The sequence below is a fragment of the Thermobia domestica genome, chromosome 8, assembly GCF_964235325.1.
Source record: "Thermobia domestica chromosome 8, izTheDome1.hap1.1, whole genome shotgun sequence".
Taxonomy (NCBI): Eukaryota; Metazoa; Arthropoda; class Insecta; order Zygentoma; family Lepismatidae; genus Thermobia; species Thermobia domestica.
The window spans coordinates 63,631,704-63,651,704 of NC_137461.1; the positions used below are offsets into that span (position 1 = coordinate 63,631,704).

Here is a 20,001-nt window from a genome sequence, read left to right on the forward strand (position 1 = left end):
GTGAAATTTAGTAGTTATAACCTTTTCCAAAACACTTTGAGTTACAAACTTAAAAAGAGCAAATTAAGGATCTTTTACGTTAGATAGAAGCCAGTGCCCTTCAAATCTATGTTGTAATAAATACAAAAAACAGTCATCTACATTAACAAAGAAGCACCCCGCATCTCCTCAGTAACGATACAACACGCTTCTTTTCCTATACCAGGAATGGTCTCCACGCCCCTTCAATTAATTTGGAATCAAAGGAAGGGGGTGGGTGCCAGCATATTTGTTGGGGGAAGGGGTCGCCGAGGTTCTAAATGCGGAACTGACCGTGTACCTGTAGCCCCGATGAACACGGGCAATAAGTGTCGCACGATCAATCCGCGACTATGTCCTGTGTTGTTGATGCGAGGTCGTGTAGGCATTGCAGTGACAGTTGGCATTATTGGCAGCAGAAACAAATCTATGGATAGCTAGTGATGGCCAGACGAATCCGGATCTCGAATATCCGGATTCTATAAGATCCGGATCTCGGATACGGATCAGAAATTTCGGATCTTGGATCCGGATCCGGAATTTCGGATCTTGGATCCGGATCAGGATATCCGGATCTTGGATAAGGATCCAGAATTTCGGATCTTGGATCCGGATCAGGATATCCGTATCTTGGATCCGGATTAGGAATTTCGGATCTTGGATCCGGATCCGAAGTTTTGGATCTTGGATCCGGATATCCGGTTCCTGGATCCACACCCGAAATTTCGAAGTTCAGATTTCGACTCCTGTTTTGAATATTTTAGGCCTTAGATTGAGAACCAGAACTAAAATATCCATATGTATAAAATTTACTAGGTGAATTTTATCTAACTCTGTGGGAAGACAATTCAATTTAAATGACAAAAGATTACATCAAAATCTCATTTTCACATTTTTCGGGATTAGACCACTGTTGCGCACACCCCATCATTTAGCCTTTAGTAGGCCTATATCTTTAAACGTACTACAAGTATGCCACTTTCATCTCAAGTCAGTAGTTGTATAGATCTGCCTTATATTAATCGAGTTAGGATTAAAATTCGATTGTTTGTGAGACCTATGATAATATTTTCAGACTGAGTTATAACGTTGAAAAACTGCATAATAATGTCGCATATTTTCTTTGTGCCACATTGGAATTTAATGTAGTCTATCTTATACAGTCGGCTCCTATGATTAATTCAATGATCTGAACTCCTGCAGCATTACGCTAAAATCATGGATGTCTGAATATTCGCCATCATTTCTATTTTTTTTTTTTTTTTTATTACGAGCAAAATAAATATCATAAGCGGTATTTTACATAATACATATAGACGCGGATCAGTCAGTTGATTGCTTAAAGTTTATAGCAAAGCTATTACATTTCTAAGACACTGGCGGCCTTAGGACAAAATCCATGGCTTTCCCATAAAATCTTAAATCTCTCTCTATATAAAGGGCAAAGTCCTGAGTGACTGAGTGAGTGAGTGATAGATCACCGTACAGGCCAAATCGCTTAAGCTACAAACTTGAAATTTGGACAGTTTATAGGCTTTGTGACGTAGGATACCACTAAGGAAAGACTTTGGGAAATTCGACGAGGAAGGAGGGAAATGGGGTGGAAAATATTGATGATTCTTGACGTTAGATACTTCACATTTGGTATTTGGGTTTCTCTGTGAAAATAATTTGATACTTGTTTAAGTGTTTTTTGATATTTAAATTAGAAGGGGCAGGGAAGATGTAGAAAGTAAAAGAAGGGGTGGTAATTGCAATTATTGCAATTAGTATAATAATATGCCTATATCTCGGAAACTTAAAGGATTAGAAACATGGAATTTGGTATTTGGACTTCTCACTTAAAATAATTAGATACGTGTTTCAACGTTTTTTTATATATGTGGCCCAGAAGGGAAGAAAAAGGGCAAGAAGAAAATTAAGTATGGATTACAATTATTGTATTAATATGTTCAATCTTTTAAGGTTAGAGACTTGAAATTTGGTATTTGCATTTCTCATTGAAAATAATTTGACATATGCTTCAGTGTTTTTTGACGTTTTAGTAAAAAGGAAAAGAAAAGAGATGGAAAGGAAAGAGGGTGGGGATTGTAATTTTTATAATAACATGTCGATATCTGGGAACCTCTGAAGGTTAGGAGCATAGAATTTGGTATTTGGACTTTACATTTGAAATAATTAGGTATGTACTTAAGCGTTTTTTTATGTATGTCTTAGAGGGGAAGAAAAGGGGCGGGGAGAAAAGACTTTTATATCTCGGAATCCTGGAATGTTAGAGAAATGAAACTTCTTATTTGAACAAAAATTCGTTATGAAATGAAATCCTTGAGTTCTATGTCCTACGCTTATGCCGGTTAGGCTAAAGGAGACGGTGATTATGAGGAATAAATGAAATGAAGAAAGTGGGGGGAAACGGAAAACCCCGAGAAAACCCACGAGCACGGTGTTTGTCCACCACAAAGTCCACACGGCGCGAGCTGGGATCGAACCAGGGACCCCAAGCACCGGAGGTGAACGCTCTACCACTGAGCCACCACCCTCCGACTTTTCGCCCTCCCCCTGCATCCGCCTGTGTGTTTACATGAATGATATAGCTCCTTATACAACCTATGCAGAGTTAATAGTAGTGGATTACTAATTACAAAGATACATGTTACTGCTCGAGGCTCCATATGGTATTTTGTATACACATACAGTACATTAATACATTGATTTTGATACATTAATTGCCATTTAGAACTTCATCTCTACTACAATTCTTAATTCTAACTGGAGTGGTACGGTCACAGAGAAACGTATTTTTAAAGAAAGAAAAAAAAGCTCATCAAGAGCAAGAAAAGGTAGTTCCTCCTTAATTTGATTTGATCTATATTTTATGGGCTGTTCTATTAGCAATGGCCTAGCCCATCACGACTAGGAAATGGCCTCATTCAGTGACCACAATAACTCAGAAAGAATTAGAAAAGTAAGCAGCCTGAGTCTAATGAAGAAGCTTGGGCTTGAGACTAAGGTTTCATCCCAGCATTTGACTAGTGTTACAGAAAACAAAGGACAAATTTCCATGAGGACGATCGCTTTAAAAAAGATTTACTACCTTTTCGGTCAAGTATTTCCACTAGAATCGAATCTGACAGTGAGATTGCTCTCACCTAACTCGACAGTTTTACTCAATCAAATTTGGAGTAATTGTGACATATTAAGGCACGAAAACCAAATATCAACAGAATGAAGAGAACGCAAGGCTGTCACACGATCAGATACCAAAAGTGTCTTAAAATCTTATTTTAAGCATAGGAATGAAAATGACTTTGTCAATAATTTCGAAAATTTTGCTGATTCGGAACACCCGAATTTTCTGACACGGAGTTTCGAATCCGAATCCAAGATCCGGTTTTTCAGGTCCGGATCCAAGATCCAAAATTTCGGATCCGGATTTTCGGATCCGGAACCAAGATTCGGTTTCCCGAATCCGGATCCAAGATCCGAAATTTCGGATCCGGATCCAAGATCCTGATTTTCGAATCCGGATCTAAGATCCGTTTTTTCGGATCCGGATCCAAGATCCGAAATTTCGGATCCGGATCCAAGATTCGGATTTTCGGATCCGGATCCAAGATCCGAAATCTCGGATCCGGATCTGGCCATCCCTAATGGATACGCATTCAAGATCGAATTTCACAGGAAACTAGTTGCTTTCGTATAGTTAGTTTATAACTTTGTAAAGAAGAAAAGGAATTAATTCCCATTTCTTTATGTTCGAAATGCAATGGGAATACAACACTCGGGTACATCAGCTTATTGATTTTAGATAGGCCTACGACTTGGGAAATATTGTACAATATTCTTACCGAACTCGGCATATACCAAAATAGCTAATTAGATTAGTAAAGATATGTTTAAATAAAACTCAAAGAAAAGTCCGGGTAGGAAAATATTTTGCCATGATCTTTCACATACAGAAGGGACTAAAACAATGAGATGCACTGAGAGAGGGAGGAAATAATGAGAGAGGGACTAAAACAATTATTATTCAAATTTGTTCTGGAATATGCTATAAGGAAAATTAAATATAGCAACAAGGCCTTAGAGCTTAATGGCATTCAGCAGGTTATGGCTTATGCTGATCATGTCAAACTGATAGGAGATGATGTGAGGACAATTGAAAGACATGCAGAGGTTTTATTAAATGCCTGCAGGGATATGGACTTAGAAGTAAATACAGAATAAAACTAAATACATGAAAATGCACCGTGATCACAATACTCAAGTAATGGATACGTTAAAATATCAAACAATACTTTCGACATAGTAGACCTTTTCAAATATCTAGGATCCACATTATCAGACCAGAATTATATCCGTGAAGAAGTTAAATGTCGATTGAAAGCATTGAATTCATTCCAAACTCTTTTGTCTTCGTGAATTCTCTAAAAAGAAAAACAAGTTGAAGCTTAAAATATATAAAACAGTTATTATGCCTCTTGGACTGTATGGTTGCAAAACTTGCTCAATTACTGTGAGGAAAGAACGCAGACTGAAAGTATTCGAAAATAAAATCCTGTGGCGAATATTCGGACCAAGAGGGATGAAAATGGTGAATGGCGGAAACTTCATAACGATTAACATAATTTATACCATTTACCTAACATTGTTAGAGTCATTAAGGCTAGAAAGTTCAGTTGGGCAGGTCATGTAGCGAGAATGGAAGAAAGTAGAACCACTTTAAAGATATTAATTGGAAAGCAAATCAGGAAAAGACCATTAGGAAGACCTAGGCGTATGTGGAAGGACAAAATTAAGATGGATCTCACAGAAATAGGAGTACAAAGTACAATTGGCTAAAGACCCTGTTTGAAACTCTATCAAATAATTTCCCCTCTTTGAAACTCTATCAGTTCAGACATGATTCACGATAACCTGCACGGACTGGTCGTTGAACTGTAATTGGCCCTTCTGTTCGATTGGCCAGGCTGTTTACCTCAAGGGATGTGCCGGTGACCACAGCGACACCATCATGTTCAGACTCAAATCGTGTTTGAAATGGCTCAATCTTTTATACCAAGTGTTTCCACTCTTTTTGTATATCCCCTGTATTTGCATCCCATGTCTTGTTAGTAAATACTCCATAGTATATGACACATTTTTTAATGTTCCACTAACCAGTACTTTCAAAGTTAATTGCTTCTACTCTGCCGTGTCGTGACAAAACGCTTTAACTTTGGCGCAGCAGTTTTGCGAAAAAGAGCCGTAAAGTTTTCATCCGAAAATGTGATCTGTATCGTGTAGAACTAGTGTAACTAGGCAATAATGGTCAACCAATCAATTTTCGCCAAATTTAATCTCACAACATGCATTTACGTAACATTACATGTAACCACGTGTTTCCAAAGTCAAGATACACTGGTTCTACACGATACAGATCACATTTTCGGATGAAAACTTTACGGCTCTTTTTCGCAAAACTGCTCCGCCTAAGTTACAGCGTTTTGTCACGACACGGCAGTACTATAATATTATTATTATTATTATTATTATTATTATTATTATTATTATTATTATTATTATTATTATCATCTTAGGACTAGCAGATGGTCCAACGTGCAACTGTGCGCAATATTTTGTCTTCATCCTGAGTCTTTAATATAGAATTAATCCAAAATCCAAAATCGCGAATTTCGTGAGCATTGTATTGAACCCCCTTTCTTACATTTTAGGTTAAGTATCAGAAAACGTTAAACCATGATACACTGGTTTAACATTTGAAATGTGAAGTCCAAATAACAACTTTCATATCTCTAAATTTGAGCAATACCGAGATATATACATAATTATAGTAATTGCAATCTCCAACCCTTTTCTTCAATTCTAGGTCAAATATTAAAAATACTCACATCCGTATATTATTTAATACAAACGAAAATTTTACCTGCACATTTTTGCACAAACGATGTATAAACGATCGCTACAATTTGTGGTTCAATCGAACATGGTGGGGCTACCACTTAGACAGCTCCCATGTGTGTTCGTTCTGTCGACGCCCCTGATAGCGTAGAAACAAAACTTTCGCCTGCGCATTACTGTACAAATGATGTACAAAAAATTGAGATAATTTTCTTTTGAATCGGACGTGGGGAGGGCCTACCAATTAGGCAGCATATACTTTATTATCTTTTTGGCGGCGCCCCATTTGTGTGCAAACGAAAATTTCGCCTTCACATTTCTGTACAAACAATTGAGACCATTTCGGATTGAATCTGAAAAGGTGGGGGGACTGTCTAAATAGTAGCCCCACTTTGTTTTCGTTCTGGCGGCGCCCCTAATTGTGTACAAACGAAAATTTCGTCTGCACATTTCTGTACAAACGATGTACAAACGATTGAGACCATTTCCGATTCAATCTGCAAAGGTGGAGGGGCTACCATTTAGACAGCCACCTTCTTTTTTTTCGTTCTGGCGGCGCCCCTAATTGTGTACAAACGAAAATTTTGCCTGCACATTTCTGTACAAACGATGTACAAACGATTGAGACCATTTCCGATTGAATCTGCAAAGGTGGGGGGCTACCATTTAGACAGCCCCCACTTTGTTTTCCTTCTGGCGGCGCCCCTAATTGTGTACAAACGAAAATTTCGTCTGCACATTTCTGTACAAACTATGTATAAACGATTGAGACCATTTCCGATTCAATCTGCAAAGGTGGGGGGGCTACCATTTAGACAGCCACCTTTTTTTTCGTTCTGGCGGCGCCCCTAATTGTGTACAAACGAAAATTTTGCCTGCACATTTCTGTACAAACGATGTACAAACGATTGAGACCATTTCCGATTCAATCTGCAAAGGTGGAGGGGCTACCATTTAGACAGCCCCCCCCCCACTTTGTTTTCGTGCTGGCGGCGCCCCTAATTGTGTACAAACGAAAATTTTGCCTGCACATTTCTGTACAAACGATGTACAAACGATTGAGACCATTAGTGATTGAATCTGAAAAGGTGGGGGGGGGGGCTGTCTAAATGGACGTACACAAATAATCTTATGGGCGAGCCGCAGCCACGAAATTTTTAATTTGATAGAAATAAAATAAAATAAACATTTCTCACTTGATTGCCATTACCAAAAAATAATAAGCAATTAAAACATTGAGATGGAAGTTAAAATTTCTAACCTCTAAAACATAATTGTTTGTTTCAAATGTGTTTGTGCAAAGGCAACCAAACAGCACACTTAAGGGCAGGACATGCCAAAGAAACCTTGCGATCGACGTCGAGGTTTAAGTCGCGGTCGCACCCTCGATACTAGCTCATAAACATGGATTCAAATGGGTAAGCGCATGTCGATGACGTACGCTACATGACGACCTAGAGGTCGACCGCGAGGGTGAATTAGTGGTCGCGATGATGAACAACTGAGTTTGTTTTGACATCGATGTTCTGCGGAAGCATTACTGTGGCTCGTATTTTCATTGGTTCTCCCTGAAGCGCTGCACGGAATAAAGTCTTCATTTGTTTAGAAGTTCGTCTGTAGCGGATTGAGTGTGTCTATGCTCAAGGTTTTGCTGCACTATTATATTTGATTAGGGCCAGTCCTACAATATCCTGATATTCTTTCTGATTACTATCAGTCAGAATTAGATATCAGGAAGTTGTCAGTTACTTTAACCCGTGGTTCGTTCTACAATATACTGTGCCTGATACGTATATACTCTGTCAGATAGTTAACCCGAATCAAGGTTTTAACGGACTATTTGATTGGTTGGTTTTCTGTTGCTCATACAGAAAACAATTGAAACGTCAAGTGCGTTTTCAGTATGCTTGTTTAAATTATCCTATTGAAAACATGGGAAACAGAAATGAGTACCGGTATTTTTTCTTATGCACGTTATTGTCCAGGGGTACACTATCGTAAAGGCAAACACAAACTTAAGTAATAAACACTTTTTAGGCTACACTTACATATGCATTGGTACTATATACATAGAAATATTGCTGTTCGTCCTTACAACCTAAGAAGCATTACTAAAATATATAACGTTATATATTACACTCGTTATATATTACACTCCATTTTCGTTATATATTACACTCCATTTTATAATACTACACGCATGGGCGGCGATTAGGGGGGCAAAGGGTTGCCCCCTTACTTTTTTGAAGTGACCCATTAATGTATATATCTAGTTTCATTTGGAAATGTAAAGTTATTGTATGTATTACTGGTTCATAGGAAAAAAATGATGCCATATAATATCTGCTGTTGTGTGAGTACGTATTGATTGTCTCCCCGTGGAATTAAGGAAGCTCAAGAACTGCATTGTGATTGCCACGGATAATGGCACAAAAATTAATGTATTGGAGCGCAATTCCAGTGTACTTTAGTTTCTTCTTACAAGGGCTCGATATGTTAGTCAGCCGCTTTGAAACTAATTGAGATAACATTTCACACACACACGCGCACACACAGAAAAACATCTCTTATAAATTTATTCTTTAAATGAACAAAAATTGACAATACCTAAAATGTCTTTTCTTCTTTCTAATACTAAGGATTAAAAACAGAGTCATAAGAAGCAACTTCTACCTTTTCCATTGTTTTGCAGTGTAAATACGAGTGAAGTGGTGTGTTTAGGGGTGTACGAGTGCATATACAATTAAATTCAGTGAATTTAACATAATTCTAGGTTTTAGGATTATTTTGTATAACTGCAGTATGGAGTGATTTTAAGTATTGTTGAGTTTTGATGTATCCCAAGAAAGTGAAAACTGCACCTAATAGCAACGAATATGTTTCGGAAGGGCCGCGGTGGCTCAGTAGTAGAGCGTTCATTTTCGGTGTGTGGGATCCTTATTTCGATCTCCGTTCAAGCCAAGTGAACTTTGTGATGGACAAACACCGCCTGCGTGAGTTTTCTCTTCCGTTTCCTCCCACTTTCTTCAATCGACCATTTCATTCATTTCTTTTCATCACCGTCTCCTTTAGCCTGGCAGGTATAACTGTGGGACGTAAAACTGAAAGATTTCATTTTCATTTTAACATGTTTCGGGAAGCTGCAAAAGTACTTCTTTAAATGTCGTGTCATATGCTTGTAATATTTACTGTCTTTCAAAGAGTAATAACATACATTTAATAGCATGTGTTTAATTAAAATTATAAACTGTTCATTAATCCCAAGTTCAATATAACTTTTGCAAAACAAACCTCGTTATTCATTACTATGATTAATATTATCCTTTCTATTTATTTGTTTTGCAAATTTGTTACTAAATAATCCGATCACACAATTTTCCAGACAGAATTTTAAGGTGTTCATAAGCAAGAAATCAAATCTCTTCTTACACCTTCGTTGTTTAAGAGTACACACGGAAAAGAAAATATTTGACAGTTAACAAATTTTCTTTTGCCAATAACTCGGGAACAAATGAATTAATTTGGATCTTTTTGTTGTTATCCTTAGAATAGTTATAACTTGACAGCTTGCCAAAGTCAGTACTCTAATAGGTTAATTTATTGTGAGTTATTAGGAAAAGAAATTTAGTCACCTGAAGAATACTGTCTTTCGTGACTGTACAAAGACTAGTATCTACTTGCGTTGCTTTTGTCAATTTCCTTAATAAAATGTGAAGTACGATATACGGTATTTTAACTGAAAAAGATAGTATCCTATTAGTTATGCAACCTTTCGTCAAAAAAGGTTAGCATCAACCAGGGAAACTAACATTGATATATAAATATTCAGATCATGTCTTGCCCCCCCCCCACTTTTAAATCCAATCGCCGCCACTGACTACACGTAATAACATAATCTGAGCTTTTAATTAATTCATTTATTTGATATTCCACCTCTAAAAATATGTAAATTAGATTAATAATTTAGATATTATTTTATAGATCATTCAATTTCAATAATTAAATTCTATATTTTATATAGAATATATTTCTTCATCTTCTAACTATACAAATTACATGGCGCTTATGTGCGGGCACTTGTAGCCAACGGGTACTACTTATCGTTATAAATTGGCATATATTCGAGCTAAAATGGTCTTCTAGGCCTCGCTATATATCGAACAATCTCCTCATCGTCCTCGGACAACATCAACAATTCTTCGATTTCGTCCATGATTCACTACACGACAACTAACAAGTAGCTGATAGCTGTTAACAGGCAATTGAACTTCCTGTCAAAGTACCAACCAGCCGAAAGGGTTTATCAACCACCTGATTGTTATCAGGACATTGTAGAACACTTATCGGAAAAATGTCAGGAGGATATTTATATCAGACAGATATCAGAAGATGGTAGGATTGGCCCTATGAAAGATATATTAATAGAACTAATAATGTTCCAGCAATATGGAATAAGAAATACAAACAACTTCATAATAGGCACGTTTTAAATACAGAATGGAAGAAAATAGCAACTGAGATGGGAATGTCAGATAAGTTATTTATTTGAGAATTATATTGTAGCTTATTATTATATAAGGCAGTGGCGGTCACAGAAGGGGAGTTTTCGGACTGAAGTCCATAAATTGTAGAATTTTTAAAGAAAAAAAGAAGCTACTGTTAATCATATCTATGCTTAAAAACTCCACGCCGCCCCCATTTCGAGTATTAACCCTTTCCGGATCCTGGCTTTTTGGGCTATTTTTTAGACTTTCAGTCAAGCAGCTACTGTATCCTCACTATTTATCCTAGGATCATGGTTCATACCTCATTCTCTTCAGAATAGAGCTGGCTTTCGAATGGTACCACTTGCATGCTCATACCATATACCAGAAACGGGGAAAAATGTCAAAGTGAAAATTTCGGAGGGAAAAATTGTTTCTCGAACTTTGGCCCCCCCTGGACCCCCCTGTGTGATCGTAGCCATCAAAAAAATCTGATAAATAGTACTTGGTATACTGAATGTGTGTGCCAAATTTCAAGTTTCTATCTTGAATAGTAAGGGCGGGAGAATTTTTATCAAAAATTCCCACAATGCCCCTAAGTACCATAAAACACTATGATCTCAGGGAAAAAATTCCTGAGACATCCCTAATTACCCTAGGACTATAATCCGCCAATCATTCTCTTCAGAATAGAACTGTCTTTCAGGCGGTACCATTCACATGTCTCCATCATGTATCTAAGGCGGGAAATACCTGAAAAAAGGGATTTTTGGGGGCAAATTTTCCCTTTTTTCAACTTTTGCCCCTCTGGACCCCCCTGTTTTTACGCAGAAATCGGAAAAAAAACTTCTGGTAAATACTACTCGGTGGACTGAACGTTTGTGCAAAATTTCAATCTTCTATGTGAAAAAATAGGCCCGCCAGAAAAAAATCCCTACCATGCCCCACTTTTACCCTATACAGAAGTACGAGGGTCGTTCAGAAAGTAAAGAACGTTTTAGCATTATTAAATAAAAACAAAAGATATCAACACAAAACTTCATTTACAAAGCCACAGGACTCTACTTTGCTTTTCTATATAATCGCCATAGTTGTAGAGATACTTGTTATAATGTGGGACCAGTTTTTTAATGCCGATATTATACTCATCTGCCGCCAAAGATTTCAACCAGGCTGTCAGTGCTTGCTTGAGTTCTTCATCGTTTGCGAACTGTTTTCTACCCAAAATTGTCGGGAATAAGTGAGAATCACTTGGTACCAAGTCAGGACTATAAGAAGGATGACAAAAGATTTTACCTTCAGTTCTTCCGTAACAAGTGATTGCCTCCCACTCCAATTTTCATCATGCACGCTGATTCTTTCTTGATTAAACATAATGCACCATTTCCTCAGTGATGACTCGTTCATTGCACTATCGCCATAAACATTCTTTATTTGCCTATAAATTTCAACAGGCTTAACTTTTTTGCGCCTTCAGAAAACGAATGACGCTCCGTACTTCACATTTGGCGGGATTTTCGATTGGCGCCGCCATTTTGAATCGCTGTAAAAACAGGTAGCGTGACCGCACAGCATTGAGACTCGGCTCACACTGAGATAAAGAAAGGAGCTACTGCCACGCACGCGATCGCAGTGGTAGGGGGTCGGAGCCGCGCCCAATACGCAATCGTTCCTTACTTTCTGAACGACCCTCGTATATTTGGATAAAAATTCACTGAGACGGCCCTAATTACCCTAGAATAATAATTTGACCGTCGTTCTCTTCAGAATGGAACTGCTTTTCAGAAGGTATGACTCACGTGGTCCTATCATGCATGTAAGGCGGGAAAATGACGAAAAACTTACCTTTTTGCCCCTCTGGTTTCTCCCTGTTTTAGCACTGACATCGGAACAAAAAATCTGGTAAATACTACTCCGTGGACTGAATGCTTGTGCAAAATTTCAGTCTTCTACGTTCAAAAATAAGTCCGCCAAAAATATATATACACCGACAATGCCCCATATTACCCTATATAGAAGTATATTTTTTAAAAATTCCCTGAGACATCCCTAATTACCCTAGGATAATAATTCAACCGTCGTTCTTTTCAGAAGGGAACTGCCTTTCAGACGGTATGACTCACGTGGTCCTATCATGTATGTAAGGCGGGAAAATGACGAAAAACGGGATTTTTGGGGTAAAAATCCCTATTTTTACCCCTTCGCCCCTCTGATTCCCTTCCTGTTTTAGCACTGACATCGGAACAAAAAATCTGGTACATACTACTCCGTGGACTGAATGTTTGTGCAAAATTTCAATCTTCTACGTAGAAAAATAAGCCCGCCAAAAAATATTGAACATACGCTTAGAAAATGAGAAAATAAATTTTTGACTTATGACGTCATCACCTCCTATGTCTGGACGCAGGACGGTCTGAAACCATACGTAATGTCTTCTGCAAGTCCTCTGAACTTGGAAAAAAAAGAACCCGGACGAAAAAGCTCAAATAGAAGAGAAATAACGCAATGTACCATGAAAAGTGCATATGGTACAAATTGTACCATAGGATCCCGAAGGGATTAAACGTATATAGTGCCTTATATAATAATAACCTACAGTATAATTCTCAAATAAATAACTTATCTGACATTCCCATTTCAGTTGCTAAGAAGCTATTGTAAATAATATCTATGCTTAAAAACTCCACGCCCTCCCCCAATTCCGAGATGAATAAAAAGGGTTTCTTCTAAATTCGTTATTGACGTAAGGCAAAGAAATACCTGTAAAGACGGGCACGTATCCATTGGGAGGAAATGTCGAATAATGGAACTGCAGTGCTGAAATTTCATTTGCTGCAGTTAATACCACCTCCACCCCAAAATCTGAAGACATACCTGATTTATTTATTTATTAAATTTTATTGGGAAACGACTTCTCGCCTGAGTGCTGAAAGAGGACATTTTCTTCACAGAAAATTGAATAAAATGTAAAAGTCTCTGATTTAGAATATTGATAGAGATGAACAAGAGGTGAGACTCAAATATTTTTGCGAAACAAGAGACGAGACTTTGGTATTTCTCATATCCCGTCTCGCGTCCATCCCTATTTATAAACTGTTTGGTGTTTTCAATTTCAAACTCTGGTTTTGCAGTGATTTTTTTGCACTGACGGAATAATTTCACATGCGTCACAGCAATATTTTCCCTTAAACTGAGAACTTAACAGCGAGGGTGCGACCTCCTCGCTATGTGCGCCCTTCATCATCGCGACCTAAACATCGAGGTAGCGACCGCGACTTAAATCTCGATTTCGATCGCAAGGTATCTTCGGCATGCATTTACTGTAAGTCAGTTATTTTGTAGTTTATGTTCACAACAAAACCCTTATACAGTTCTTTCTGCAATACCATTAAAATTATTTGTTTTTATGAAGATTTTTTCACTTTAATATGTATGAATGTGGTGTTTTCTTTTAGTAACGTGGTGATAATATCATTGCCTCTTGCGATCATTGTGCATCATATAAGTTATTTTAAAGTATACACTTAATGGTACGATTACATATGTTGAGGATATTCATTACAGTAACTTATCCTTAACCTTGGACCCGGGTTTGAACCCGTTTCTCTTGCGTTTAAATCAGACGTGTTAAGGCAGCCCCAACTTGTCCTTATAGTACCGATATGTTTTATTTTATCACACCACAGCCCTTTATGACAGTGTTCAGAAAATCTTTTAACTAAAAGGAAATCAATGAAAAAATATCGAGACTCCCCTGAAAACGCATAACAAGTCCTGCCATTGATATACACCCACATAAGTTTTGGAAAGTCGGCACCGTTGGTACGATAACCTCAACAACGAAATGCTTTCTTCGCCTGCTAATAACGTTATTTTTAATAAGTACCGTAAATGTGAGAGTAACGTTTGAAATTATACCTATGACAATAACGTTACTAAATTGGTTTCGTTTTTCGTTACGATACAGGAAGTGTAACAAATAACGAATATATTTGATGCAATTAAATACAATGATATTAAGTTAAACAGTTATGTCTTTAACATTATAATTTTGTTGCAACTTATTACGTTATCATACTTTAACGTTACTGCAGCATAACTCAACGTTAGTAACGAAATGCTCTCTTCGCCTGCCAATAACGTTAGTTGTAATAAGTACCGTGATTGTGAGAGTAACATTTGAAATGATACCCATAGCAATAACGTTACTGAATTGGTTTCGTTATTTGTTACGATATACGAACGGTAACAAATAACGAATATATTTACTGCAATTAAATGCAATGATATTAAGTTAAACAGTTATGTCTTTAACGTTATCATTTTAATGAAACCTATTACGTTACCATACATTAATTTGATTGCAGCAGTAACCCAACCTTAATAACGAAATGCTCTCTCCTCCTGCCAATAACGTTATTTTTAATAAGTACCGTAATTGTGAGAGTAACATTTGAAATAATACTCGTGGCAATAACGTTACTGAATTGGTTTCGTTATTTGTTAGGATATAGGAACGGTAACAAATAACGAATACATTTACTGCAATTAAATGCAATGATATTAAGTTAAACAGTTATGTCTTTAACGTTATCATTTTTATGAGACCTATTACGGTACCATATATTAACTTTATTACAGTACTAACCCAATCTTAATAACGAAATGCTCTCTTCGCCTGGCAATAACGTTATTTTTAATAAGTACCGTAATTGTGTCGGTAACAGCTAAAACGGTATTTAACGCAGTAACGTTATTCATTTAGTCTTAGTTTTTGTTATCATATAGGTATGGTAACAAATAACGAATTAAAAATAACGCACATTATGTTAAGTTAGCAAGCCCTGATTGTGGGTTGAACAATATCTAACATACTTTTTGGAGAGTCGAAAAAATATAAGCCTATGGTTTGTTAATCCTGAAAAAAGGTGTTCTGTTGTACAAAAATATTCTCAAACTAAACACAACAACACACTGAGCAAGACTGTGATAAAAATATATGAAACCCACACACGTAACGGTTTCAACACACCAACAGTGTTTTCATCAGACTCACATTCCTTCTCTTTTGTTTCTGCGACAATAAATCTTAGAAGTTTCTTAATTTAAATTTAGTTATATGTATTTATAACTAAATTATATATGTAATTTAGTTATATGTATGTATCTATAAGCATGATGAAGATAATTTTCAATTCCATTGTAGGTTATTCCCAACTGGAGGGAACAAGATTGGAACACAGACGCAAGAGAGTACGAGTTAGGAATTTTTCATTTCTGTTTTTGGAGATTTGGCGAATGGATAGAAGTTGTGATAGATGACTATTTACCAACAATTGATGGAAAGCTAGCATTTACTCATCCAGTAGCTCCAGATGCCTTTTGGTGTGCCTTACTTGAAAAAGCATATGCTAAGTAAGTATTCTATAATATTAGGGGAAATTATCTTAGTGAAGTTTTATTTGTGTTCTCTTCACAATTTGTCCGCACATATTATACGAGTATAGATGGTATAGAACACACAAGGCTAACATATAAATACATACTACAGTTGAGTCCCTAAAACTCGGCGCTCGATAACCCGGCAGTTCGGACAATTGGGCTACACCCTGGCAGGCGCGAAAAAAAAACCCGCGTGCAGACCCGTTCAAGGTCAAACCCGCTCTATGCCTTCATAAAGTACGTACTATTCCTTTGTTTAAGGGTATTTGGGTAGTTTATTCTCTGTTATATTCTCAAGCAACCAATACATACAAGTACAGTTACTGTATTTTCTGAGAAAACACTCTTACGTAATATTTATGAATCCCATTTCCAATAATCCGGCATTTTCACAAATTCGGACATTCTTCGGTCCACATGAGGCCGAGTTTTCATGATTCTACTGTATTTAAAAAGGGTAGAAAGAAGAGTAAAACAATTATACAAAGTAAACAATCATCCTATGCATATTGCAAATGACATTTAAGTATAATACGATTGAAGATAAGCAGAAAGTTGTTTAGTTCAAGAATAGTAAAATTTGCTGATGAATGATATAGGATTCAGATCAATGAATTAGAACGAGTTTACTTCTTCTGTATTTTGTAAATAATATCTGTTCATCGTTGTGAATTATTTCAGATAAGGATGGATCCTTCTTCAATACCCTTGCTACGGCTGCGAACTTGATTTTATTCAGTTTCTAACGTTGTTGCCCTGTAAAAAATATAAAAGCACAGAATCATCTGAGAAGAAAACCTTGAATATTACTCTATTTTCCCACTATTTTCCTTAAGAAATCGTAGTTGAAGTTTATATCCACATCCTTCTATCTCATTGTTGAAAGGTGAAAAAACTTGGTGTGATTATGCGCTTTTATACTTTCCATAGTCTAATATCTTTATAAATGAAATAGGTTCAAGTTTTCACTCGTAATACGTATTGAAAAGGATCCAGCGAGATCCGAAATTATTCACATAGATTATTAGATATTCTTTAATAGTAAATTATATATATATAGATAGATAGATATATAGATATATGTATATATAATGTCTGTGTGTGTGTGTGTGTGTTGTGTCTATGTTCACGCATAACCATGGGCGCCCGAAAAAGAGGGAAGGGTGGAGCCTGAGCCTCCCCTTGGCTCACGAAAACTTATTACATTTCTTAAGATTTTCTTAATACAGTAAAACCTGTCTTCAACGGACCCTTTATTAAACGGAAAACTGTCTTAAACGGAAATATTTCACGGTCCCATGAATTTTGGAGAACAAAACGTGTAAAACTCCCTTCATTAAGCGGAAACTGTGTTACGCGGACAACGGAAAGAAAAATAAACATTTAACGGAAAATTCTGAGTTCTGGACTACAGCGTTTAGAAGATGTTTAGACATTCTGTGAGACATATACATTACACTGTCTGCGATAAAATGTTCGTTCTTTGTTAAATATTTCTGGACAGTGTTGACCTTCCCCAATCACTACTCATATTCACCCCCACAAATTGACCTTAATACCCGCAACTTAATCAAGAATCATACGGAATGTCGGAAAGAAGAAAACGAAATAGAGGAAGAAGAGGAATACAATACCGAGTTCCAAGAAGAGTGTAGAATAAATACATATCAAGATTCTCTCAGAAGTTTAAGGGAACTGCAAAAATTTGCCTAACGAAAAAATGATTCTGATTCACTTAGTATAATTTCTCAGGCTAAAGTTTATGCGGAAAGTCAATCAGCCAAACAACAATGTACACAGAAATCCCTGCTTGGCTATTAGAAAAATAAAGAAAACGTGTGCATAGCATATTTTGTATTCATTTTAATTTTTTTGTGTATTTATCATTAGAAGAAAGAAGTACTGTAATCGAACAATGTACGTACAGCAATATATTTTCCCAGTATACCCCTTTATAAGCATGTATATATATTTTTTTTTTTTTTTAAAGAAAGGAATGGTCTACCTCCACTAAGCGGAAACCTGACTTTAACGGAAATTTTTGCAAGTCCCGCTCGATTCCGCTAAAGACAGATTTCACTGTACAAATAAAAAAATACCAAACGTACTATAGCAACCAGAGATTTGAGCCCCCTCCCCCCCCCTAGAAAATTTTCTTCGGGCCCCCATGCGCATAACATCGACATAGACACACAGATTTTGTTCATTCTTCCTTGATTTGAAAGATCATAATTTTCCAATAGTCCCATATAAATTTAATCAGGATGCAATGGCAGTCTTTGGGGCTAGACAATGAAACACCTCAATGGGTGTAGTGTGAAAACAGCAATTAACCGATTTTAATATGTATATGTCCACACATAGCTTCTACACAGGGTGCAGCGATTTTGATCATTTTATTTCTTATTTATTTATTTATTTATTTATTTATTTATTTATTTATTTATTTGCAAGAGTATTCTTTCCTTGCAGTATCACGTAATTTCATAAGGATCTAAGAACAGCCTTCTAAGTTAAACCACGAAACTCCTCAATAGCTGACAATGTTCATAATAAAATTGTGCATATGATCCGCATAACTTCGACATAGATGAACTAATTTTGATGATTCTTTTTTGTTTGAAAGACTTTTATTTTTTATTTTATTTATTTATTTATTTATTTTTAAATTTTTAATTTTAATTTTTTTTTTCATGTAAACTTTGTAATTATCAAACAAAAATCTTCAGCACTAGATTATGAAACTCTTCAACGGCTGATAGTGTTAATATCGTAACTGGCTGACTTCATTGTGTGCATGTTTACGCATAACTTCAATATAGATATTACGATTTTAAGTATTCTTTTTCGGTTTCATAGAATATACTTTTTCGCAGGTTGCAATAAATTTTATCAGGAACTGATTATATTCTTTAGAGTTAGAACATGAAACTCTTCAATAGATTATAGTGTTAATATCGTGTGTATGTTCACGTATAATTCCATAACATTTGCACCGATTAACCCCTTCCACTACGATATATTTTCTGAATTCTGATAATTGAAGTATAAGTTATAAAAGTGTATTATAGATGATTTATCATTATATAACTTTCAAAACATCAATATAGTAACCCTACGTGATGCTACAATAGTTTAAATTTTGAAATAGTTTAAATTGTGCGATTTGGCACCGCGAGACCATGACGAGCTAGACTCGTCATTTCAGTGCAAGGTGTATATGTGTGTGTGTATGGTCACGCAATGTTTCGTAGGCTTGGCCCTCTTTATAGGAAGTTAGTATCCTGTCTTTAGTTTAGGTACCTAACTAAACTACTGGGGTAAAACCAACGTGGAAAAATAAATAAACTTAAAAAAAAAAAACTTCAAAAACACTCTAAAATCCAGAAAATAAAATATCAAAAAACAAGATTAACAAACTTCAATAAAAGCACTAAAAACCAGAAAATAATAATAATAATAATAATAATAAAGCGGTTAAAAGCAGAAATTAATTCAATAATACCTATAAAAAAATTTTTAAAGTCTGCTAATCCAAACAAACTAATACCTTATAAACTATCATCGAAACTAATTTTATATTAGGTATCAGTGGCGTAGCACACTTTTGCGGGCCCTCCCGCAAAGTATAGAGAAGGGACCCTAGTTGTAAAGCCGACAAAAGTAAGGTTGAAGCTCTACTTCTTTAAATCTTTATTCATCGCAAGACTTTGGGGCTCCGTATACCTCGGGCCCCCCCGTACTGCGGGGGTTGCGGGGGCAGCTGCTACACCACTGTTAGGTATTAATTTATTTGGCTTAGCTCAGACTTCAAAAATGTTTCAAAGACAATAATAGTCAATTATTTTCGACTTTTAAGTACTTAATTATTATTATTTTCTGCTTTTCTTAGCTTATTTATCTATTTATTTATTTATTTTTATTTATTCATTTATTTATTTTATTTTATTTATTTATTTTTATTTTATTTTTTTTTTTTTTTTGCTTTTTCAGTTTTTTTTTTCAAAAATATTTTATTTCAATATATTTTCAAAATATTTCGAAGTTACTATCGTAGCACGGAGATATTCGTTTGATTAATGTTAATACCGACTTCAGTTACTATTCATAAAAGCTAAATATTCATAAAAAGAAACGATCCTTGAGTGTTGTAGTA

The 20,001-nt window shown here is 36.0% G+C and overlaps 1 protein-coding gene across 1 annotated transcript in view; it reads left to right on the forward strand.

Moving 5' to 3' along the window:
- The window catches only part of LOC145692962 (calpain-5-like), a 106,138-nt gene that overhangs the window by 58,625 nt on the left and 27,512 nt on the right, over window positions 1–20,001 (forward strand). Inside the window, exon 4 of the mRNA XM_081768557.1 lies at window positions 15,610–15,818. Coding sequence (XP_081624683.1) covers window positions 15,610–15,818 — 209 coding nt within the window. The remainder of the gene's footprint in view (window positions 1–15,609; window positions 15,819–20,001) is intronic.